This window comes from Trichosurus vulpecula, chromosome 1 (genome assembly GCF_011100635.1).
Source record: "Trichosurus vulpecula isolate mTriVul1 chromosome 1, mTriVul1.pri, whole genome shotgun sequence".
NCBI classification, from domain to species: Eukaryota; Metazoa; Chordata; class Mammalia; order Diprotodontia; family Phalangeridae; genus Trichosurus; species Trichosurus vulpecula.
In genome coordinates, this window is record NC_050573.1 from 185,716,802 (window position 1) to 185,743,608 (window position 26,807).

Sequence of the window (26,807 nt, forward strand, 5' to 3'; positions counted from 1 at the left end):
GCTGGGTCAATGTACAATTTAATAGCTTTTTGGGAGTAGTTCCAAATTGCTTTCCAGAGTGGTTGGACTAATTCACAACTCTGCCAGTATTGTATTGGTGTACCTGTTTTCCTCTTTTTTTTCCTTTTTTTTGTCACCTTAATCCAAATGATGAATGTAAGCTAGTACTCAGTTGTTTTAATTTGCATTTTTCTAATTATAGTGGTTTTGAGAATTTTCTCATATGGCCCTTGATAGCTTTGATTTCTTCTGCTGTTTCTTCATATTCTTTGACCATTTATTACTTTGGGGAGGGCTTTTTTTTAATAGTTTAAACTCAGTTGCCTATATATTTTAGAAATGAGACTTTTATCAGAGAAACTTGCAACAAAAATTTTCCTCAATTCTCTGCTTTTCTTCTAATCTTAGGCTCATTAGTTTTGTTCGCGCAAAAACTTTTTAATTTTATATAATCAAAATTATCCATTTTATCTCCAGTGAACCTCTCTATTTCTTGTTCAGTCATAAACTCTTCACCATCCATAGATCTGACAGGTGATTCTTCTCTGCTCCACTAATTTGCCTTTATATCACCCTTTATGTTTAATCAGGTACCCATTTCAAACTCATCTTGGTATATGGTGTTGGTCTATGCCTAGTTTCTGTCAGATCATTTTCCAGTTTTCCCAAAAGTTTTCATCAAATAGTGAGTTCTTGCCCCAGTTGCTGGGGGGCAGGGGAAGGGGGGAAATTTATCAAATACTAGGTTACTGTGCTCATTTACTTCTGTATTTTATATACCTAATCTGTCCCACTCATCAACTTCTCTATTTCTTACCCACTTACAAATTGTTTTGATGATTATGGCTTTGTAGCATAGTTTGAAATCTGGTACTGCTAGGCTCTCTTCCTTCCCATTGATTCTCTTCACGTTCTTAACCTTTTGTCCTTCCAGATGAATTGCATTATTTTCTCTAGCTCTATAAATTAATTCTTTGGTAGTTTGATTGTCATGGCAACTGAATAAGTAAATTAATTTTGGTAGTATTGTCATTTTTATTATATAGGCTCAGCCTGCTCATGAGCAACTAACATTTCTCCAATTATTTAGATCTATCTTTTTGTGATAGATCTTTTTGTGTTTTGTATTTTTTATTAATGGAAGTGATTGAGGTATAGCAAATAAAAGAAAAAGAACGAGGAATGAGAAAAGACCACTGAGATGGACTAAGAAAATATTGGAGCCCTCAGAAGTCTAATTGCAAGAAGCTGATAAGGGAATAAAGGCAGTTATATTAGTTGCTCTTTGGGAGAATACATTTTTGAAAGGAAAAAATAGAACTGCAGTGAAGGAGAGAAGGGATAGCAGGGTTAAGTCAAGGCTTTTCCAAGATGATGAAGACTAAATATTTGCTGAGTACCTATAAGGTGGACAGTAATATACAGAGCACACCCAGCTCTGAGCCTATAAACATGAGTGAATGAAGGAATGGTGATGCAATTGAAAAGCAAGTAAAAAAGATGAACAAATGTGGTGTGTTCACATTTAGACTTGAACTTGAAGTGCTGGCTAGACATCCAGGTAGAATTGTCTTCTATGTACTCAAAAGTGAGTATGAATCTCAAAAGAAAGATCAGGACTTTTTCAAATTGGAAAATATAATAAAATCCAGAAATTATCAATGTTGAAGAAGCTTTCAGAAAGTGGATTCAATAATACACTGCTGTTCAAACCATAAAGTTGTACAACCATTTTGGAAAACAAGGGTGTCAAAGACAGGGAAAGGTCCCATATTTGCCAAAGTATTTATAATAGCACTTTTTGCAGTATCAAGAAATTGGAAGAAAAAAAAAGCTAGATTCCCATTGACTGGAAATGGCTGAACAAATTGTGGTATATGGATGTGTTAATATATTATTGCACTATATGAAACAATGTAAATCTTTAGTATTCAGGGAAACTTGAGAAGATACGTAAGAATTGCTGGAGAACTAAGTAAGACAAAGCCAAGAGCACAAGATACACAATGACCACGATAGGTAAAGGAAAATAATAACTCCTCCCCCCCAAAAAAATCAGAACTGCAATCAGTACACTGACCAAGATTGTCTACAGAAGTACGATGATGATGAGATACATACCTCACTGTGGAGAGGTGGTAGACTATGTAGAATGATAAATATACCATCATATTGCATCAGATCAATGTATTGTTTTGCTTAACTGTTAAAAGAGAGGGTTCTACTTTAGGGATGTTACTGGAAAATGACAGCAGTTTTTAAAAGCATCAATTAAATACTCTAAAAAACAGAACAGACTACGGACATAGATTTGGTAATGCAGACATAAGTGAATATTTAAACCAGAGGTTCCCAAACTTATTTGGCCTACTTTTAAAATTTGGCCTCTTTTAAAAATAATTACTTAGTGTCCCCCTGGCAATCTACTTTGTTTAACCCTTTAACAGGTTTTTTTTTACTTGCATCATTTCAAAAAATTTAATATATATTTTTTAATGATACGTCTTAAATTTAATAATTTATTATAAATTTGTGGGGTTTTCCTGTATTGAAATTTTGATGATACAATATTGCATTACATAACCATATAGTATCATATCGTAAAGAAGCCATTACACACCACATATTCCTGCCAATGCATGCTGAACTTCCCACAATACAGGGACCAAGCTTGCCTGCCAACACTTACTTGTTAAGACCTGTTGGTGGACTTGACCACTGACTAGTTATAACTTGTATTTTGTGTATTTATTTGGAAAATAATATAATCACTACAACTTTAACTCTGTTACACAACAGATGAAACATGTATGAATGGCTTTTCAAAACTCTCTTCTCTTCTTTCTTTATGCTTCCTTGGTCCCCTTATTTTTATTCAATGCCCCCAAATTGCACCCAAGGCTACTACCACCCCTATTGTTCCATTGCCCCCCAGGGGGCAGCATCGCCCACTTTGGGAACCTCTAGAAGCTGTGGGAGTGGCATCATTGCTTACATGTTTTGAATCTACTTATCTGTTGTTTCCCCCAATGGAAGAAGCAACTCCTAGAGAACAGTCACTGTTGCATTTTTATCACTATATCACTAGCATCTAGCACAGTATCTGACACCCAATAAGGGCTTAATAAATAATGTTTATCGTAGTGAGCTTGAAAGAGCGAAGGAAAGCAGAACTAGTATAATATTTACAATACCTTTGTAAAGAGTATATTCAAACACAAGACTATGACTACAAAGAGATCAGCAGTGTTGATAAGTGGTTATTCCTATGTCAAAAATTCTTTAAAAGCATGCTTAAACAGTCTTGAAGATTAAGTTCATGATAACTATTCAGAAAGAAAAGACTTTTTTGAGTAGATGGACTTGTATGCTGTAACTTATACTTTTGGCACTACATCACTCAACCTCATTATTCCTCATTTACCTCTACTTCAAAAATAGCAAACAAGTCAATTCCTTTTACAATGGTTCATTTTGTACCTGGCTGCATTTGGGTCTTCTTAGGGTCTTTGGGTCTTCTCTCAATTATTCACTATATCCACATTAACATTGGGAAAACTCACTAGTCTATAAGATCAAATTAGCCACTTCCTCACACCTTCATCAAGTACCTTTTGCACCTGATTAGAAGGTGAAACCATGAATTCCAAAATTTCCGTTTAAGGAAAAGGCTCCAGAACTGACCATCTTATTTACCACCTGTCAGAGACTCTGACTTCTCTCACTTCCCCTTCTTCCTCCCACAAGTACCTCCCTATCATCCCTTATATTGACGATTCTCCCCCCTCCCCTTTTCAGCTTCTTTTTTTAGTGTCTTCCCCATTAGATTGTAAGCACCTTGAAAGTGGAGACTCCTGTGTGTGCGCGTGTGCTTGGCACAGTGTCTAGCAAACAGGCCCTTAATGTTTTATTGACTATTTATTGACCATGTTAAGTTTAGTGTGCCTTCCTGACAACCCCCCCCCAAAAAAAACTATTTCTCTTGCTATTAGACTCTAAGCCACTAATTGTCCTTTCTCAAGATAAAATTTATGTATAAGATTAGTTTCTTCTGAATTTAGATTAGTTCTGCTAATTGAAGGCAGCATCTGGGTAGGCTTTGGCCAGGATACCTTTTCATGGGGTGGGAACGAAGAGCCATATCACCCAACCTCATTATTCTTCATTTACCTCTACTTCAAATATAGCAAACAAGTCAATTGTTTCGGTCCTGGTAGCAAGGTTACATTCCCAGACCCCCTACGTCCTTCAGACAAGGTTTTTAAGCCTAGCCTCCCTCTCCTTATTGTCTAAGTCCCTGTCGCTGGCGCTAAGAGGGCTGCCTGACCACATCTGTGGGCACCGAGGGGCTTCTACAAAGGTTCCCCGGGGATTTTTCCCACCCAGACATCCCTAATTTAAATAAAGCTGAACGGCAGAGAAAGAGCTCCCGGGCCTTCTGCAGTGCTGGGGGAAACTGCAGCCGGGCCTGAGGCTGCACGGCCCAAGCTGGGCCCTAAAGGGCGTACTCAGGGACTCTTGGATGAGGACAACAGGCAAGCGCCGCAGTAACGCCCCAACACTGCAGCTCCGCAACGCCTGCGGCTGGAAAAGGGGCGGTGACGTTTGGAAGGGGCGGGGTTTCCGGTTCCGGGTGCGGATTGTTGACGACGGCTACTGCGGCGGCGCCAGGGCCGGGGCTCAGAAGGGGAGAGTTGGTCGGGAAGCAGACAGCGCAGTGACAGATACAGCTGCCGCTGGGGTTGTGGCGACGATGGCGGAGGGGCCGGAAAAAGCCCAGGGCCGCCTTCTCAGGCAGCGCGGCAAGCGGGAGAACCGAGGCGGGGACCGCGACTCCGAAGCCTCCACTTCGAGCTCGTCGGCCGTCGTCCCTCCCCGGGACGAACAACCAGGCCAGTCCCGGGCCCCGGGAAGGCCCGAGGCGAAGAACCTCGCAGCAGCCTCCGCCTCCGAGGCGGGTCCGGAGCGCGAGCCCGAGACACCCGAGAGCGAAGCGGACCCTGGCGGCGGTGGCGGCGGCGGTGAGGAGCAAACAGAGAAGCCGACGGCGCGCGAGTACTCCCGGCAGGTGCACGAATGGCTGTGGCAGTCGTACTGCGGCTACCTGACCTGGCAGAGCGGCCTCCTGGCTTTCCCCGCCTACGGCAGCCCCCCGCTGCAGCCGCAGCCGCAGCCACAGCCGCCGCCGCCGCCGCAGCCGCAGCCGCCGCCGCCGTCCTGCGCCCAGGCAAGCGGCAGCCCCGCCAACGGCCCGGCGGCTGGGCCCCCGCTCGCCCCGCTGGGCTACTATAACCCCTTCTACTGTCTGGCCACCCCTCCCGGGGCCGACCCCGCAGCTGCAGCGGCTGCTGCCGCGACCTCCGCCGCTCCTGCTGCAGCCGCCGCCGCCCCCTCCCCGGCGCCCCGGGCTCCCAACTGGCAGGGGTCGGCTAGATTAGCTCCGGTGACCAGGGCTGGAGGGGTCACCGCGCCCCGGCAGCAGAACGAGAATGGGCGTCCTGCAGGTAAGAGGCGGGCGAGTGGGTGGGTGTGTCTGTCTCTGGGTCTTAGTCTAGGTCTGTGTGCGAAGGGGGTAGAGCTCGTTTGGAAGCAATGGTGCCTGCCTTTATTTATTCAAACATTTGCTTATATATTCTTTTTTTTTTCTTTTTTTAGCGCAGAAACCCTTGCACCTTTCGGACCTCGATTTTTTCCTTAAGGTGGACATATAGGCTGCAATTTCCAAAGGGCACGACTAGGTTTCTGGTCTTCTTCACGCATGTGCATCACAGTTCTCTTTCTCCTTTGCTCCATTAAACTCCACATTAGGGAAGCTCTCTTTGCTACCTGACCTTTTCTGCAAACCCTCCTGGGAGGGAAATGTTTTGTATTATATTCCGGACCAGAGGTAATATGGTAAAGTAGATAAGAGTTTGGGGATATAGAGTCAGAAGACACAGGTTAATATATGATCGCTCGAGGTGGTTAGGTGACCATGGCCAGATAATTTGAATTTGTTAATTTGTGAGTGATTTGACTATATACCGCTACCCAAAAGATTATGTGTGCTCATTTCTTGTAATTATTAAGCTTCTTTAACTGTTTTTGTTGTTAGAGGAGAGGATTCCTTTTCGTTGGGAGGTGTATCAGGAAATAATTGCAGTGTGAAAAGGAATGGCATTAATAAAACATTTAAAAACTAAAGTCGTTTAGGAATATAATGGTCAATTACTGCTCTGCAAAAATAAGAATATAAATAGAAGTAGACCCTGTGATTTCATTAGTATAGTAAGCTCCCAGGAAAGCTACCAATGCAGGCTGGTACCTTCTCTGCAACTTACAGTCTTTTGGAATTCCCAAAGTACCTAGAAGTTAAATGAGTTGCCCAGCCAGTATGTTCCAGAGACAGGACTTGAACCTAGAGCTTCCTGGCTCTGAGGCCAACTTTCTAATATGACACATGGCCTCTCTAATAAAAAAAAAATCAAGAATATGTGGTATTAAGGGAAATATGGAAAAATATATGTTGACCTGAAGCAGAGCGGAAAAAAAAAAGCACAACCAGGAGAATACCATACATGATAATTACAATAAATAATGTAAACAAAAGTGACACAAAAGGGTTGCTGAAGTCATATTTAATGCAGTGACAATCTTGGTCCTTGAGAACAGAACAAAGAAATCCTTCCCTCCTTTCTATAGAGAAGTACAAGTCTTCAATTAAGAATGTTGTATACACTCTCAGAAGTAGTGAGTTTGTTGGTCAGAGTTCTCAGAATTTTAGGATTGGAAGGACCTCAGTGAATCTCTGGAGTCTACACCAATCTCACTATAGGAATCTCAACTGTAGCATACCCAACAAGCGACTGTCCACCTTGTATTTGAAGATGACCTCGAAGGAGAGGGAACCTACCTCTTGAGGCAACCCATTGTACTTTTGGACAACTATAATCATTGGGGTGTGCTTCCTGACATCAAGCCAAAACTTGCATCTTTTCAGTTTCTTCTCCTCCTTTCCCTTACCTCCCTTCCCCTGTTGCTGCTTGTTCTGTCTTCTAGAGCCAAACAGAGCAAATATATGGGACAGCTCCTTGAGTCTTCTCTTCTTCAGGCTAAATATGCCCAGTTCCTTCAATAGACACTTATATGACCTGAGCCCCTCACTATTCTACTTGCCTTCCTCTAAACACTTTTCTAGCTTTCTTTTTAAACTGTGGTGCCCAGAGCTGAACACAGTACTTCAAATGAGGTCTGATAAGGGCAGAATACAGTGGGACTGTCACCTCATGCCTAAAAGCTATGTTCTTCTTAATACAGCTCAATATCATATTAGCTTTTTTGGCTACCACATTATCATACTGACTCATATCAAGCTTGCTGTCCATTAAAGCCCCCAGATCTTTTTGAAAACAACAGCTGTCTTAACTATGACTCTTGTACTTTGGGAAATGATTTTTTTTTTTGGTGCCCAAGTAAGATACTTTATATTTACCCCTATTGAATTTCATCTTTGATTCATCTATAGTCTGTCAGGATCTTTTGGTATCCCACTTCTGTCATGTATCAAGTTGGCTATCATGTTTAACTTTGTGTTATCTGCATATCTGATGAGCATGTCATCTGTGTTCTTGTATCAAGTATAAAAATGTGAAAGAGCATATGTCCAAGCAAAGATCCCTGGGGTACTCAACCGCAGTGATTCTTCCTTCCCTCCTCAAACCTCCCACAGCTACCCCTTCCCACTCTGAACTGAGCATCTTGCCTCATGTTTGATTGAAAAAATTGAGGCCATTCAGTGAGAGCTCCCTTTCCTCTCCTCTTCTTCATCTCACATCACCCAGATTCCTTCTGCCATTCTCTCATCCTTCACCTCTCTCACATACTGAGGTGACCCTTCTGCCAAAGCAAACCCCTCTACGTGCACACGTGATCCATCCCATTGTTTTTTTTTTCTCCAGTAGAATTATTCCCATTCTCTCTCTCTTTTAGCTTCAATTTTTTCTTGTCTGTTGGCTGATTCTCTACTGCCTACAAACATGCCCACATCTACCCCATTCTTAAAAAACCCTCAGGTGTTCCGTCCTTCCCCACTTGCTATTATTCCTTATCTTTCCTCCCTCTTGCAGCTAAACTCCCCGAGAAGGCCATATACAGAAGGTGCCTCCATTTCCTCTCCTCTCTCTTTGATTCTCTACAATCTGGCTTCCAGTGCCTTCATTCAACCGAAACTGCTGTCTCCAAAGTTACTAGTGCTCTCTTAGTTGCCAAATCTAATGGCTTTTTCTCTGTCCTCATCCTTCTTGACCACTCTACTGCCTAGGACACTGTCATTCACCCTCTTCTCGATATTCTCTTTTTTCTGTGTTTTTGGGACATTACTGTCTCGGTTCTCCTACCTGTCTGACTGCTCATTCTCATTGTCCTTTGCTGGATCTTCAACTACATAATGTCCACCAACCCTGGGTGTTCCACAGGGCTTTCTGTCCTGGGCCCTCTTCTGTTCTCCCTCTCTACTATTCACTTGGTGATCTCATAATCTCCAATCAAATCTCATTTTTGGATTCTTTTATCATCTATACGCTGATGATCCTCAAATCTGGTGATATCCAAACTAACATTTCTAACTGCCTATTAGACATCTCAAATTGAATGTCCTAAAGATATCTTAGATTCACCATGTCCAAGACTGAACTCATTATCTTTCCCCTTAAACTCTCGCCTCTGAAACTTCCCTATTGCTGGCCAGGGTAACACCATCCTTCCTTTCCCCTAGGCTCACAACCTAGGTATCACCTTTGACTCTTCACTCTTTCACTTCCCCCTCCCTTATCCGATCTGTTGCCAAGATCTGTCATTTTTACCTTTCTAAATCTGTCACATATATGTCTTCTCTCCTCTGACACTGCTACCAACCCAGTGCAGTCACTCATCACCTTATGTCTGGACTATTGCAATAGCGTGCTGATTGGTCTGAAATACTGTTTGGCATTCAAAGCTTTTCATAACCTAATCTTCACCCCACCCTCCCAGTCTTCTTATACCTTTCACCTCATCACTTATTCTGCACTCCAGTGACCTTGGCCTCCTTGTTATTCCCTGAACAAGATAATCTACCACCTGACACGAGACATTTTCACTCCATGCATGAAATATTCTCCTTCATCTCTACTTTCTGCATTTCCTGGCTTCCTTCAAATCCTAGCTAAAATCCTACCTTCTACAAAGAGTCTTTCCCTATCCCCTTTAATTCTAGTATTAATTACTCTTTGTTGTTGTCAATTTATCCGGTATATGGCTTGTTTGTACATGATTGGTTGCGTATTTTTCCCCCATTAGACTTGTGAGCTCCTTGAGAGTAGGGACTTTTTTTTTTTTACCTTTTTTTGGCTCCCCTTTGCACATTGCCTAGCACATAATAAGCATTTAATAAATAAATGTTTATTGACCAGAAGACTTTGCTGGAGACATCAGGACACCCAACCAGTTATGAATCTTATCTGATTTTGTTGTCTAATCTGTATCTCTCCATCTTCTCCATACAAATAGTATGAGACCATTATCAAAAGCTTTGCCAAAATCTAAGCAAACTATATCCACAGCATCCCCCCACCTACTAGTTGAGTAAACCTATCAAAAAAAAAGAAGTGAAGCTAGTTTGGCATAATCTGTTTTTGATGAAGCCATTCTGGTACTTTGTAATCACCAGTTCTACCTTTGTTAGGTATTCACTAACCATATCTTTAATGATCTCATCTTGAATTTTTCCGGGAATCAAGGTTAAGCTCATTGGCCTATGGTTTATAGGTTCTATTTTCATCACTTTTTTGAAAATCGAAACAGAATTTGCCCTTCTTCAATCTTGTAGTACCTCTCCTATTTCCCATGATTTTTGAAATATTCAGACAGTGGCTTGGCAGTGATATTCACTAGTTCTTTCAGAGTATAGTTCATCTGGGCCAGGTGATTTGAATTCATCAGGGGCACCTAGGTGCTATTTCCTTTTATCTTGGGTATCAACCACATCTTGGATTTTTTTTTTATCGTTTCCAGTTCAACAACAGTGCTTAACTGTTCTTTGTTTAAAAAAAAAAAAAGGAGGGTATATTGGGAAATTACTACAGTGCAAAGAAACAGCAGCAAAACCTTTTTTTTTTTTTAAATGATATATCAGAAGTAGAAAAATGAGTTGGTCATTGAAAGAAAAATAAGCTCAGTTGAAGGCAAGGGGCCCTGTTTTATCTTTCTGCTTGTCCTAAGTTGTATAGATTTTTGTTTTGTTTGAGGGGCGGAGTGGGGCATGGTATGTAGAACAGGGAAGAAAAAGGAATTAGACCTGTGATTTCATTGATACAGGTAACTCTACCAATTCATATACCAGTGCATATATCTGCTCTGTATCTTACTAGAAAATTGGCTAGAGCACTGAGTTGATGGTTATACCATTGAAATGCTTATACAGTCACTGTATGTCAGAGGTAGGACTTGAACCCAGGCCTTCTTGACTTTTTTTTTTAATGACAGACTGCTACTTATATGTGGGAGAAGAACCAGTTATACTCTGGTTTTTATCTTGGTCAGTATTTAGCAAAATAACAAGTAAATCTTGTATACAACAAATTTACAACCCGGTTGTCAGTATGATTAGCAAATCTAATAACTGATGTAAATCTTGTGAGGTAATGTTGGACATAGGAATTTGAGATCCTGGATGTCCACATTTATGCTTCCCTTTGGTTTTACTATAAGGTGCATAGTTTTATGAAATCATGGTTTTATGAGGTTATCTAATCCAATCCACACCTGAAGCATGAATTCCCTGAAGCCTGAATCCCCTCTTACAACATCCCCAATAATTTATAATTGTCTAATTTCTATTTTAAATCCTCCATGATGAGTTATTAAGAGTAATTAGTTCACCTAACTCCTGAAGTAGCCTATTTAACAATTCTTGTTGTTAAAAAGGTTTTTTCCCCTTATATTGAGTTGAAAATTGCTTTTTCATTCTTTGTTTTGTTCTCTTACACCAAACAAAACTAGGGCTAATTCCTCTTCTACATGACAGCATTTCAAGTATTTGAATATGGTTGTCTTGTTCCCTGTTTTTCAAGCTAAACATCCCCAGACCTTTCAACTCATTCTTGAGTAACGTGGTTTCAAGACCCTTTACCAGTCTGGTCAACTCCTGGATGAGCTCCAGCTGTCCTTATAAAATGTTCTGAAACATAAATGTTTTTTTTCAATTTAATTGAACTGACACTAATCCTATAGATGGATTCTGATCAGGTTAGATCAGATCAGGCTATTATCTCCCTCCTTCTGAATGCTTTATTTCTATTCATGTAGACTAAGATTGGCATCAGCTGTTTTGGCTGACACATCTCACTATCGATCCACATTAAGTTTGCTGTCCACTAAACCTGCAAGTCTTTTTCTGTTGTCTAGCAAGTTCTCTTCCACCCTTTACTTGTGAAGTTGATTTTTCATCTCAGTATCTCATAAGATGATGATTTCTTTCAAGTATAAACTCAGTTGAATTCTGCCCCTCCTTCAGTTTGTTGTTGTTGAAATAAAGTATTATTACACTGTTAAGAGAGCTATCTGTGATACCCTTTATCACTAAGGTGATAAAAGACAGTAATTACATGGATTTTAGTATTTTATATGGAGTTTAAATTCATCAGATTATATAAATATAACATAGTACAATAGTGTATAACAAGTACTAGATGTTAATTTTTGGTATTAATTTTGTTAATATTATGAGTTACTAACGGGAATTTTTGAGTAATAATTTTTCTTCTCCATTACTTTCCTTATTCCTAACCTAACTAGTATGCTAAGCCATGCTAAAGTAATTTAGACATTTAATTTAATGTAATAATTTTTATAACGTGTTTTTTTCTTATTTCAGGTAGAGAATATGCTATTCCATCCTTGGCACACAGGTTTATGGCGGAGATGGTGGATTTCTTTATTCTGTTTTTTATAAAGGCAACCATGGTCTTAACTATTATGCATGTCAGTGGAATAAAGTAAGTTAATTTAGTTAAAAGGCTTATAAGCTTCTTTCTTTTTTAAAGAAATTTTTTTCAGCTGAAAGTATGTAAATATATATGAACAAATCTCTTAAAGAGACCAGATTGTCAGTGGTATACTTTGGCTCTGTTTTTGATGTGTTCTTTCAAGTTTATTTCCTTAGTAGTTTTAAATAATAACTATAAAAGAGAACAAAAGTTAATAGTAACAGTAGGAACATGGCTTGTGTTTGGAATAGGGATAGGGAACCTCAAGTTCAAGGATCAAGTTTCTGAACTTGTTTTTCAGTCTTTGGGAAACAATATTGCTCTAGAGGCTACTATGGTCCATTCACAGTGGATACTCTGACGGGTAAAGGATAAAGAACATTTAAGCCGTGAATGATTTAATCAGTTGCTCCTCAGTGGCCCTTCCTTTTAGGAGGAAAAATAAGATTATAAAAATGATGTTTTAGTTAAGTGTTCAATAACTCATCGCCCTTTTTCTAGTTTTGTATGATCTTAATTCAAGTTCTATCACCATCTTAGTCATCTCTGTGGCTAACAAATATAGCAGCTGTTCTTTATGAAATGAACCATGTATTTGGATACCTCAAAATCAAGAAGTGTATAGCAAGAGCCTAGCTGATGTTGAAACAAGAAATAAGGGCTAGTTATTTTCTAAGGTTGTCATAAATATACCTAAATCAACTGTTTTTACTGATACCACAAATTATATAAATTTATTCTGTTATTTTAATTTCTTAATGTATTCTGTCCCTCTCCCTTCATCCTTTTAATAAAAAAGAAAGGGGGCAGCTAGGTGGCACAGTGAGTAGAGCACCAGCCCTGGAGTCAGGAGGACCTGAGTTCAAATATGGCCTCAGACGCTTGACACACTTACTAGCTGTGTGACCTTGGGCAAGTCACTTAGCCCCAATTGCCCTGCCTTCCTCACTCCCCCCCAAAAAAAGAAAGAAAAAACAGCTCACCAAAACTAATCACCATGTCAGCTGAGTCTTGACAGTTTGTTAAATGTTCTATAGTTGTCCACCTCTCCATTGAAGGGAAGTACATTTTTTCATCTCTTCTTTAGGTGCAAGATTAGTCATTATGATTATATTTAATTTTAACTAATTAGCTTAAGGCACATTTTTTTCCTTCCCATGTACATTGTTGTAGTCATTGTATGTATTGTACTCCTAGTTCTGCTTACTTCCTTCTGCATCTGTTCATATAAGTTTTCCTTTGCTTCTCTGAAATCTTCATATTTATCATTTCTTGTAGTAAAGTAATAATATTTCATTACATTCATATACATTTTGTTTAGCAGTTCCTCAATTAATGGGAATATTTGTTTCTAGATCTTTGCCTACCACAAAGTATTTGTATTTGTGTTGGTAAGCAAAATGGGCTCTTAGCACTTAGTTCAAGTGCTTAGCCCTTGAAGAGTTTGGCCTTTGTTTCCTTGATTAGATTTGGGAGTCCTTGGTGGCCTTCTTGCCTCAGGGGAGGGCCTAGCTTACACATGAGTTTGAGCGACATGTTTGGGACATCAGAGGCTTTTAGACCAGGTGGGTTTAAGTCGCCTCTTTGTGATTCTAGGTCACGTGGGTGACTTGCATGTGTGACTCACCCTGGACCCTGAAAAAGATATAAAACCAGGGGTTGGCTTTCTATTTTTCGGAGCTCTTACCCACAGCAGTGGTGGCTCGAGTGACTCTGGGCCAGCCCTTGTTATGAGCTCCCGGGGTGAACCTAGATGTTGGTAACTATGAATTGTATTTGGTCTGTCTGTCGATGTTTGTAATTTGTCTGGAGCTCTCACTCGTGGTGGTGCTGATGCAGAGGCTCCAGGCAGCTATAGCTAAGAGCCCTCCAGCTTGTAAACCTGGATGCTGGGACTGTTAAACTCTGTTAACTATTGGGATTTGAATCAGACAAGGTCTGTCTGTCAGTGTTTGTACTTTGTTTGTATTTTGCTCTGAAGTTCATGGTGCTGGTTTTTTTCCCCTGAACTAAGTGATTGATATTTGTATGCTGAATTAAAGTAAGCTTGTCAACCCCTTAACGTTGCTTTCCTTACTAAAGCAGATTAAAAGAACCTGTGCTTTTGCAGTGTGTTGGCAGCTTTCTGGGTGTTGGTTTTTGGTGGATCTTATACCCCCACAGAAGCTGCTAGCCGGATTGTTGAAACAATATTATACCCCTTCTTGGAGTATAATATAAACTTATTTTAATTCAAGTTTTTCATGTTCCTTTTAAAGTTATCTTGCCCTTTAAAAAAAAAGTTTGTTTTTTGCTTTTTTGAATAGGATTTTGGTGATACGAAATGGCAGTATACATTTACCATATAATCCAATTTATTTACTGTAGTTTAATGTATTTGAGAATTGTGTATATACATGGTAGCAATCAATCATTCCTTTTAGTAAAATGTAGCTGTATTTTAAAATAAGTACTTACTTCTTCTGCTGCTGTTTTGAAAGGACATTGTGTCAAAGAAAAAGAAAATTAGAAGCTTACAGACCAAACAGGCTTTGAAATATTTGTAGTCTCCAGAAAGAGGGGTTCAGTCTACAGTGACTGGTCTGTACATTTCTGCGGGCTAATGGTAGAGATACTCTAAGAGGTTCTTGGTAGTGTTTGGCTTTTTAGTTCTCAGAATTTAAATTTATACCAATGATTAATATGTGTTATATATTCATGTTTTGGCACAGCAGAACTTTTCCTGTCCATAATAATTTAGACTTAAATGTCCAACCTGATGATAATAATTTTTTAACAATAATTAGTAGGAGAAAAGTATCCTGAATTTGACTACCCAATAATCATGTCATACGTAGTGACAAGATAATAGCACCAGTGGGAAAGGAGAAACTCACTTTCTAGTCATCTTTTTCTTTTTCTGTATGAGATAGATATGTTTGTTTAAAAACCCATAACTTAATAAACACTTCTATGAAAACTTATTTTCAATTTGACCGTATTTAAAATATTTCCTAATTGACCTTTATCATCTTTCAAAATTCTGAGGTTCTATGAAAATGTACTTAATATTTGGAGGATCTGAGATGAAACATAGGATCACTTAATTCTTCTGTGCTACCTGATCTTTTCTCTCTTTCTGTCCTCTTACCATAAAGTTAATTTGAACGTAGCCTCTGGCAAGGTATTGAGGTTGAGGAATCTCACAAAGCCATTGCTCTGAACCCATTGAGTCCATCAAACTGCCTCCTGAATTGTATTGATACTGTTAGAAGGCTAGACCAATGGTCTCCCAAATGGGGAATGTGACATTATGCCAGACGTCTATGTATCAGTAAGGCAAGATTCACGATATCGATGGTGATCATGAATGTGCCTATATAGTTTGGAATCACAAAGTGTAAGAGACTCTCTGTATAGCAGGCAGAAGAAGTAAAACATTTATTCAGACACCAGAGGATAAAATCCCAAAACCAGCAAGTCCACTTCAATGTAGCAGCAAGAAAATTAAAACACAGTATCACAACAAGGAGCCAAGCCATCCTGTAACCTTCCCCTCTGCTAGGGCCTTCCCGTAAACACTCACTCACAAATCCTGTCTGCTTGCCTGCATCTTCTCCTCCCACAGTTCTGAAAGCCCTTGCAGTTCTTAGAGCCCTTCTAGTTCTCTCTCTGTCTCTTCCAGTTCTGTGTCTCTCTCGCAGTTTTCTCTCCTTCTCTCAGTTCCGTCTTCTTCACAGCTCTTTCTACTCTTGCAGCTCTCTGTTCTTCATCATCTTCTTCCCCTTGCAGCTCTCTAGTGCTGAGCTTAATGGCTGCTCCCAGTGGATATACATATGTGTATATATATATATATATATGTATATATATGTATGTATATGTATGTATATGTATACACACACATATATATGTATATATGTATATGTATGCATATATACGTATATATGTGTGTGTATATATATGTATGTGTGTGTGTGTGTGTGTTGTGTGTATATATATATATATATATATATATATATATATATAATAAAGAGAGAGAGAGAGACACACACACACACACACACACCCTGTTTAGGGCCCTGGGACTTAGTACCTCCTTAGCAAAAGGGTGTGGGCCTGCCTACAAACAAGCCTCACCTAATCAAGCTTCCCTTAACTAGCTCCACCTCTGAGGCCTATTAAATGGTCAGGGAAGATCATGATTAGCACCACAGTTTACAACCAGAGTCCCTAAGGGGGTGTGTAAATAACTAATTGCAGGTTGGGAAGACTGCTTACATTCAGGAATATGCTGCAGCCGACTTACAGTTGTTCAGTTTTACATGAGCATTTTTATCTTCAAACTCAGCAAACACTTCACTTCAGGATTTGATTTGTTTTATTGATTATCTAGACTTAAGAAAATGATGAAGACAATGTTAATAAGGCAAATTGAATTTAAAGCGTACCATATGTCCATTTTTCTTTTCAGAGAGTTGATTGTTAAACATTTCCCAGCATGCTGGTGCTCTCATCCCATCCTTTCTCTGATACCTAGTCTGGGAGCTTGTCTCCAACACAGCCACACCTACCTTTATCCCCCAAACATTCCCCCAACCTTTCCCTTCTCTTCGATGTGCAAGCTTCCTATTTCCCTCCCACCGTTCTGAGTCAAGTATTGGCCCTTAAACTAACTGCTATCCACTTCAGCTGTGCAGGAGTAATTGAGAAAATTCTACCTCATCTCCTGCTACCTAGATCACCTCATAGTTGAGGGACAGAGCTGCCTGGCTAAATTGTGATTCTGATCACAGATAACATTAAATTTTTTCCCCCTAACCCCACTCATCTTCTTTATTATTGTTGAGGTCACAACCATTCTTTCAGCTATCCAGGTTTTCTTAGCTGCTATCTTTGACTTTTTGCTTTCCCTAATTCTGAATCCACATGTCCAGTCATTTGCTGAATATTGCTTGTTCTGCTTCTCCATCTCACGGCTCTCACCTCTCTTCTCATTTACACCACTCTCATTCAGGCTCTCTTCACTTCTCACCTGGACTATTTAAACATCCTCCTAATTGGTCTCCCTACTTCAAATTTTTCCCATCTTTATTCCATTCCCTACACAGATGCTAAGATGATTTACCTAAAGCACAGGTCTAAATATATATGTCACTTCCCTACTCAGTAAATGCCCTTGGCCCCTTAGTGATTCTAGGATCAAATGTTATTTCATATTTATTGAATCCCTTTAAAAATGATGTCTTATTTAATACTTCTCCTTTGCACATGTATTATGCTTGAGCAAAACTGGACTACTATCTAACTCTTCTTCCCTGTAGTCTCTGTCATCTTTATCTCCTATATTCCATGTTGAAGTATTCCTCTGAAAATCTCTATGTCATTTTCTATCCTTATCCAAATACTTAAATTTTGGATAGATTTTTTTAAGACTGCACAAACTAAATTATGTCAGTAGGTGAACTTTAGGTATAGATTCAGATGAGATAAGGATAGGGGATGCCAGTGGTTAGGATGGCATGTGTAGATGTACAGTTGTCAATCCATGAGTAAACTAATGAAAGTTTCTTTGGGAAAAAAAGGGATGACTGAAGAAATTCTTAAGTAATGTGAAATCTGGCATGTGAAAATGAGTGGGAAGTTCTTGCTGCAGAGAGCTATTCATTTTTAGAGTTTCCTTTAAATATTGGTGTGCTTTAATGGAAAATATTAATCTGTCATTTATTTAACTGTTCTTGTAGTTCATTCTTCATAACCTAAATGCTGCCTTTTATTCTCTATAGGGATATTTCTAAGTTTGCTATGCATTACATAATAGAAGAAATAGATGAAGACACATCAATGGAAGACCTGCAGAAAATGATGATTGTGGCTCTTATATACAGGTTATTAGTTTGTGTCTATGAGGTAAGATCCTGGTATTTCAAGAAAATTTTTAGAATATTAATGTTTTGGTGATAGAAATTAATACAAGGCAAAATTGGACATTTAAGCCTTTGACAACCATAGTCTTAAACTGAGTAGAGAGCTTTGAGGTAATCTAGCCCAACCCCCTCATTTTATAAGAAGCAGAAATCTAGAGAAACAAACTGATTTTTCCCAAGTTCACAGTACTAAGAATTAAGGACTAGACCCCAGGTTTTTCCTAAGCCAGTTCACTTTATACTATACCTTGTGCCCAGAATCTCAAGTAGCTTGTACTTAGAAGAACCTTAGATACACACAAATACTTGTTATTATATACAATCTCTTTATAGACATAGCAATTTTTATCTCTTTTTTTAATCCTTCCATTCATTCTCGGTCAAAACTTCATCAATAGTAAATTAGGATTTGCTGATTGAAAGCAAATAGGATATAATAAAAAGAATTCTACTGTACTTGGAGTAGAATACCTGGGTTTGAATCACAGCTCCAATAATTACTAGTCATTTTATTTGGCTGTGTACAAGTCACTTTATTGATAAGCATCAGGGTTTTTTTCATCTATAAAATAGTGATAATGATACATTACCTACTTCACAGAGGTTTTGTGAAGAAGACACTTCATAAATCTTATAGCACAATGTAAATGTAGGTAACTTGGTTGTTATTCTTGAGCCCCTACCTATGTCTAATACCTATGTTAGTAGTTATATGGAGGATGTAAAAATATAAGATATATTGCCCTGCCCTCAGGGAGCTTAGTTTGAAGCCAGTTTAGAAACAGAACTAGACAGAATATATCATGTCACTAAGAGAAGCTGCAGAATACCTGTCTCTGGCATGGACAACTAAAGTCACATATTTAAACATATTAGATCTAGTCCTTGCTTAGATGTATAATGATGGATTTTACATGATAAACTTTAGCTGTAATGTTACATAAGATGCTTTCCTTTCACTTTAAAGTTTTCAGCAAGTATGGAGCAAACAGAATAATTGGGGAAAACTTTATTAATCAACACAATTGAGAAGGGAAATGTTTTCCTTATTTTTACATCTTTTTTAAAATAATATTTTATTTTTTCCCGATTATATTTTTTTTAATCTCTCTTTCCAGATAATTTGCATATGGGGAGCAGGTGGAGCCACTCCGGGGAAATTTTTGCTGGGACTTCGTGTTGTGACATGTGACACATCAGTACTCATTGCACCAAGCCGTGTTTTAGTGATTCCTTCTTCAAATGTTAATATAACAACGTAAGTTCTAAGGTTTTTATTTTTAAACTTACTCTATACTGATAAAACTAATTATGAACTTTTAAGAATAATTATTCAATGCAAAAGCAAGTAACCTGGAAAACAGGTCAAGGAGGGAAAATTTAAGTATCTTTGGACTACCTGAAAGCCATGACCCAAAAACCAGCCTAGATACCCTATTTCAAGAAATCATAAAAGAAAACTTCCCATGTTCTTATAACCTGAGGGCAAAATAGAAATAGAAAGAAACCACTAGTCACCTCTTGGATGACACATGATTTAGCTACCTCCTCTATAATAAGACATAGAGATTGGAGTACAATATTCCAGAAGGTAAAGGATATAGGCTTACAGTTAAGAATAACTTACCCAAGAAAACTGAGTATAATCTTACAGAGAGGAAAATGGATCTTTAATGAAATAGAGGACTTCCAGGTATTCCTTATAAAAAGGCCAGAGCTTTTTAGAAACTTGGAAATTCTGTAAACAGGAGTCAAGAGAAACATAAAAAGGTAAACGTCAATGAACAATCACAGGGAACTAAAGAATAAACTATTTACATTCTAATATTGCAAAATGAAAAATCTGAACCTTAATATAATTAAAGGTCATCAGGAGAATCTAATTAGATGGATGACCTGGGAGTAGGTCTGTTACATCCTGATGCTCTTAAAAGAAGAGTAGAAAGGGAGGGAGAGTAAGAGGAATTTACTGGGTGGAGGGGACAAGAAGGTGAGAAAAATTAGGGAAAATTACCTCATAGTTGAGTTGGTCAAGTAGAAATCTATGCAAAGGGGAAGGGGAGTTTGGGGCATAACTGACTTGAATCTCACTCTCATCTGCACTGGTCAGAGGAGGGAAGAATACATACACGGAGTTGGTGTATCGCCAAGGCAATATTCACAGTGGTTGCTATTGCTATGAATATGCCACTGTGGTTCTGAATCACAAAGTATAACAGACTCTCCATGTAGAAGACAGAATCAGAACATTTATTCAGACACTAGAAAGCCAAATCCCAACACCAGTAAACCAAATCCATCATAGCAACAAAGAAATTAATACACATTATCACTGCAGAGAGCAACTCCATCCCAAAGTATTCCCCCTGCCTGGGCCTTCCCATACAGGCACTCACAGTCCTAGCTGCCTCCTTGCCTGCTTCTGCTCTCTCCCACCGCTCTAACTGCTCTAACTTCACTTCCTCTCCGTTCTGCTTCACCCTTCCTGCACTACCTGTTCAGCAAGCTCCTCCTACCACATGTGACTTAGGCTTCCATGTGATTTAAGCAGGTCACATGGGCCTATTAATGGATGGGAAGATCTTCAAATTAAGCAAAAATACATTAACAATACATTTAGATACAGAAATACATTTCACTCAGGAAGAAAATAGAGACAAAGAGAAGTGACAGAGGGTGGGTATATTAAGGGATTTGTCCTAAGTAAAAAAAGAATGTGTATAGTTGTTTTTACTATGGCATAGTATTGGGAACTGAGGGAATGCCTCTCATTTGGTGAATGGCTGAACAAGTTATGGTATATGAATATGATGGAATATGACTGTGCTGTAAGAGATAATGAAGTGAATAGTTGCAGAGAAGCCTGGGAAGACCAATATGAACTGATGCAAAGTGAAGTAAATGGAACCAGAAGAATAATTTATACAGTAACAGCAATATTGTAAAGATAATCAACTTAGACTTAGTAACTCTGATCAGCATAATGACCAGCCATGATTTACAGAGGTCTAATGGTGAAACATACTACCCACCTCCTGATGGAGAGGTAAAGGACTCAGAGCATAGCTTGAGACATTTTTTTTAAACATGGCTAATACAGAAATTTGTTTTGATTGACTATACATGTTTGTAACAGGACTTTTTAAATTTTTTTCATCCTCAATTGTGGGAGGAGGAGGTTGGTGGGAAAGAAAGCAGATTTTTGAAAAAAAATGTATATATACATTTTTTTTAAAAGAAGGGTACCAATATGATTAAGAGTTTCAAGATCATACCACAAGAGGCTGGACTAAACAAATGGGAAATTAAACCTGGAGAATGTAAGACAGGAGGTTATTTTCAAGTCTTTAAGGATTGCCATAGAAGCAGCATTACAACTTACTGTGCTTGACTCTAGAGGGCAGAAATAGAAGTGGGTGAAAGTTGGAGAAAGACAAAATTTAGCTTGATATAATGAAAAACTTCTAAAATTAGAGCTATCCAGAAGTAGAATGGACTTAAAAAAAAAGTAGTGTGCTCTGTTTTATTAAAAGTCTTTAAATAAAGATCTCATGCTCAGTGGCAATACTGTATATTCATCCCAAGATGACAGGGATGATGCCCCTCTCAAAGTCACTTTATACTTGGGGCAAATGGATTGCCCCTCAGTCTCTGATTCCATAGTGGCATGGGTCTTCTAGTACCTTTGTTTCTCTGAGGCTCAGTATTCCTGTTGATATGCCTTGTCCTAGTCATTCAAGTTAAGGGCTATAATTACTGTGTTAGTACAAAGAGGAAATGGATACTGGTCCTTGTCTCAGTTTGAAATTCCACAAGCTTCTTTAAAGTGCCAATTAGAACAGCTTAAAAAAGAGGGAAAGGTAGAAATCTAATATTTCCAGGATTATTTTCCAGGCTGAACTATTACTGAAGCAATTTGAACCTGTTTTTGAAGCTTTGCTTATTTAACTGCTCAATTTCAAAAAGAAAGGAAAGCTGGGAGATAACTAAACCCCTAAAGCTTCATATATGATAAAAACTGGGAGTATAGTAGAACTAGTTTAAAGAGAAGGTAATGCCAGAAATACACTTTAGTGAATGATTGTAGAAAAAGCATTCAACAGAATATTTATTCTTTTACAAAGATGTTCTTTTTATGTTACTGGAAAAGCATTTTAAAATGTCATTAATTCTGTGTCCAGCATGTCCCAATCCTTTATTTCTTTCTTCCCCTGTTAACATGAGGTTACTGTCTTTGAAAGTAGCTAAAGGGTTATGGAATTTGATCACAAGTCCTGCTATTCAAAAATGACTTTGAATATTAGAAACAGAATTTATTTTGTAAGTAAATGTGAGCCATAGTTATGATTTTGATTAATGTTAAATATTTTGGACTTAGGAAAATGATTTTATATTGAAATGAGTATTACCTGATTTTTTTTTTGTCCTTTAAATGTTTAGGTCCATTATTCGAGCCTTGATCAAGAATTTTTCTATTGCTTCTTTTTTTCCTGCTTTCATCACACTGCTGTTTTTTCAGCATAATCGAACAGCATATGACATTGTAGCAGGAACCATTGTGGTAAAAAGAAATGGGGTTAGATGATGCCAAGAAAAAGCCCTGAATTCCATACTTTCTGTATTAATTATAAGACTAAAATTATATTTTGAGGACATCAGTATCCTTGGGTTAGATTAACTGGTGATTCGGAAATTAAACAGTCACTCCCATGTGATGCAGATGACTATCCAGAAAGTATTGACTTTACTTGAATGCCAAAGAACTTTACCAGAAAAGAAACAGTACTTATTCAATGAAAAAGTGTCAAATTTTTTGATTCAAAAGAAGGCATGTAATGTCACAATCAACTATGGACATATACTTTCTTACATTCTAAGGCATGTTGATTTGCTGGGAGTAATTTCAGCCTTGAGTCTCCAAATGAAATTTCTACAGCCTTTTGTGTTCAACACAAAAGGACGGAGAATGTCCAGTTGTGTTTTGTAAACACCTATATAATCCACCTTCTAGGTAATACCTCTTAGGAAGATTGCAACCTTTATTTTCTCCTAGGGGTTGAAATAAATTATGACCCTAATACCATCCTATTAATTGGTTACATGAGATGTGAATTGGACAATGGAGGCTAAGGTTATCAGTTATCTCATACCTAAAGCTTTTTAACATATACTGCATTTTACTTAAAGAATGGTGCAACTTTACCACTATTCTAAATGTTTAATCCAAATGTGTATTTTGTGACAAGTCTTGCATGATGATGATGATCACAAGTATTAAGTCTATTACTATATTATCAGTGGTTTTTTTAAAGGAAGGTAAATTAGTGATTCCTTTATATAAATGAATCAAAAGTAAAATTTCCACCGTAAATTGAACTTTATATTGATGTGCAAATGCTTCAGTGCTCTAAAGGGAACACTGTGGACTATAAATACAGAGAGAAATAATCACTTCCTTTTGATGGTAAAAATGATTACTTCCATCAAGTTGTTGCTTATAAACAGTATGGTATGAAACAATATTCTAATTGTGTTTGCAGCATGAAGAAAGTATTAGTGTATCTCAGTGTTCTGAAGTTGGATGTAACATCTTTACAAATAGGATTTTCACTCAATAATCAGTCCTCACTTTGTATCATTTATAGTTACATAGTTGTACTGTTGGAGTGAACTGCATCAATCTGTTGAATAAAGAACCTCAGTATTTCATGATATATTTAAATGTCATTATACTGTGAAATGTTTGTGTTTTTCCCAATATGAAATAATTGTTTGAAAATAACTTTCGAAGGAAGTGTTGTCTTCAGTTGTTGACAATTTGAAAGTGTTCTTTAGTTGCACTGGAATTCCTTAATCCTAACTATTTATTACCAGTGGGCCAAAAAGAATTCCATGGTTTCTTTTACTTAGTTTACTTATTGACTATGCTGCTGGTTGCAGGAAATACAGTATTTAAGGGGCTAAGAAGAATGGTAATTCTATGTGTTGCCATTTTATTCATTCCACTACTTAAAGAAAAAAAAATCTGTGTTTTTTTTTCTTTTTTGCCCAAGTTAGCACTGTTGAGATATTCTGAGCCAAATAAACAGGGTTTTCTGGTTTTATTTGATTTTTTAAACCGTATTATAGCCATCATCTCCATTTATTTGAAAGGAAGGTAGCGTGGTATAATGGAAAGAGCACTGGATTTGGAATCCAGAGAGATCTGAATTCAAATCCCAGTTAAAATACTACCCATGTGATTGTAGACAAGTCTCTTTACCACTCTGGGCCCCAATTTCCTCATCTGTAAAATTACTTAAGACTTGGTTCAGTGGTTTCAAACTCAAATAGAAAAGGCTACATATTGACTCAGAAAACCACAAATTAATGTTATCTCTATGTTGTATTGTAATTTTGTTTATTTTGTTAAACATTTGCCAATTACATTTTTAATCTGGTTCCCCCCAATTGTGGCAGGTGAATTTGAACACCTCTGGATTAAGTGATCTAAATTCATTGCAGGTCTGAAACCTATGATGCTAGGATATTTTCGTACCTAAATTTTTGTTAAACAATACAGAAATTGTGTAGTGAAACAAAATAGCCTTTGATATTCCTAGCTTTTAAATAGCATATTGCTATATGACAAAACAAAAAAAAAGTGGACTCCCCATTAATACTGTCATCCCAATTTTTAAAATTATTTTTCTCGCAATTTACTATGGAAATTATATGGAATAATGTTTTTACAATTAGTTTTTACAGAACTTGAACAATGAGCTCTTTTTTGGTGTAACTTTATTTTAAAACTTCATAAGCCACATTTGTTTTTCAAAACTATTTGGTGTTAAATTCAGCTTCACTAAAAACTGTTGGAAGTAGTATGCTAGATTTGGTCATTTTCTAAACTAATATGACATCACAGAAAAATAAATGAACCAGTAGTTAAATTAACTTTTTAAACCTTACAGAATTATATAAATTTGAATTACTATCCTGTGGGATGGGGTAGGAAATACTGCAAAAATACAGCTAATGTATATAATGCTAATTACCAGTACTATTCGTTGTACTATATTTCATCATTGTCACTTTTGGGTTGTAACTTGGACATTATCACTTTTTTAGGCTACTACGGAAGTAATTTAAAGCACTGGGGAAAATTGGATTCTAGTTTTATAGCAGATACCTCAAGTGGTACCATAACAATAGAAGTATCTTCTTTTCTCATCAATGCTCTACACTCTTCCTTATTAATAGGAATTTGCGTTGTCCTCCTCCCTTTTTTTGGTCATGAAAAGTAAAGTTCAGGCTTAAGAAAGAAAAAGGTATTAGAAAAATTTACTGCCTTCACATTCATATATTTTATAGTATTTGTATATTTTAAATTTAAAATGTAATATGTAAAGATATAAGCAAATCATAAAAGGAAATTAAAGGAGGAGAAATTTAGTTATGATATTATTTCAGTGAGAGTTCTCTAAGTATACCCACTGTATCTGAGAATGCAGTATTAACTTTACATATTTGTTACTGGAGTTTAGTATCACACTGTTTTATAAACTCTACAAATATTCACAACTAAAATTGTAATGAATAGCCCCGTGTGCTTCAGAAGAGGAAGCCTGAAATACATTGTAAAGTTAATAATCATACAGATTCTTGCTGCATTATTTTGTTAAATCAAACCTCTTTGATCACATTGTTCAGTAATAAAGTGGAGTTAAATTACAATCCGATAAATAATGCTCAATATTCTAGCATCTCAAAGTCTGTTTTAAGCACTTAACCTGCCAGTATTATGAAAGGACTTCTAGCATAAATTTTCATGACAGTCTTTCCCAATTGAAATTTACCAGTCCAGCATTTAAGCACCTACAATATATGTAGGTATCATGCCTACACAGACACTGGGGATAAAAGACAAAATGAAGTGACCTCAAGGGTCTTAAATTCTATTGGGGGAGACCATTTGGATATGTCTAGTTGAATATTATTAAACTAATGTACTCTCTAAGCATTTATTTTCTTAGTATTCTGATTTCTTCCCAGAATATACATTTATCTTCTGAACTACATTACTACATTTATAAATGAGGAAATTTATTATGAAATGAATATACATCTTTTTTGCTAGGCCATCTTGTACATATAATACAAATAATTGTCCATTTCCATGGTTTTGTTATACCATGGATTTCTAATGACACCATAGGTATTTTACTTATTAACTCAGTACAGCTATAGGAAACCATACTGGCATATAATTACTTTTTTCAGGTAAAGTTTTCCTCCTCATCCTTCAATTCCTTGCTGATTTGAGTTAGTTTTCTTTGGGTAGGGAGAGAAAGGAATTGAAACCTATTTATTTGCTACTTGTTAATTTGTATATAAGGAGTTGGCTGAGAAGGAAATTGAATCTGTTGGGTAAAATTAGGTTTGAAGATTATCCAAATTTCTAAATAAATCCTTTTCATTTGTGACATACCAGACCCTATTAAAGATAGTTTATATTCGATTATTTATCTTGGGTAATGTTAGTTTGTTTTCAAACATATAATTCCCAAGTGCTTTTAATATAATAGTATTCACAAAATTGAATCATTGTAGAGAAATGTAAAAAGTATTATACAAATTTCCACATCAAAAAAATATATAGTTCAAGTTCTGTTATAAAACACGATCATTACAAAAATATTTTTAACAGATATGTTCCCAACTCAGTCAAGGATATTCTTCAAGAACTGTTTGCTCAAATAAGCATCTATTACTACAGCAGAAAAATACAGAAAGGTCATAGGAGTTCATTGTCATAGAAAATCACCTGCATCATTGTTTTGTAACAAATCATGGTATTCAATTTGTAAGCTGCCAATTTGTATAGTATCCTGTCTTAATAAAATCTTTATTACAGTCTTCA

At 37.4% G+C, this 26,807-nt stretch overlaps 1 protein-coding gene across 1 annotated transcript; it reads left to right on the top strand.

Moving 5' to 3' along the window:
- Nucleotides 1–4,648: 4,648 nt before the first annotated feature.
- FAM8A1 (family with sequence similarity 8 member A1) lies at nucleotides 4,649–26,807 on the top strand. The gene is made up of 5 exons (XM_036759599.1): nucleotides 4,649–5,504; nucleotides 11,891–12,011; nucleotides 17,765–17,888; nucleotides 19,024–19,163; nucleotides 22,346–26,807. Exons 1-5 carry the CDS (start codon nucleotides 4,754–4,756, stop codon nucleotides 22,488–22,490), a joined length of 1,281 nt encoding a protein of 426 aa, XP_036615494.1. The 5' UTR covers nucleotides 4,649–4,753; the 3' UTR covers nucleotides 22,491–26,807.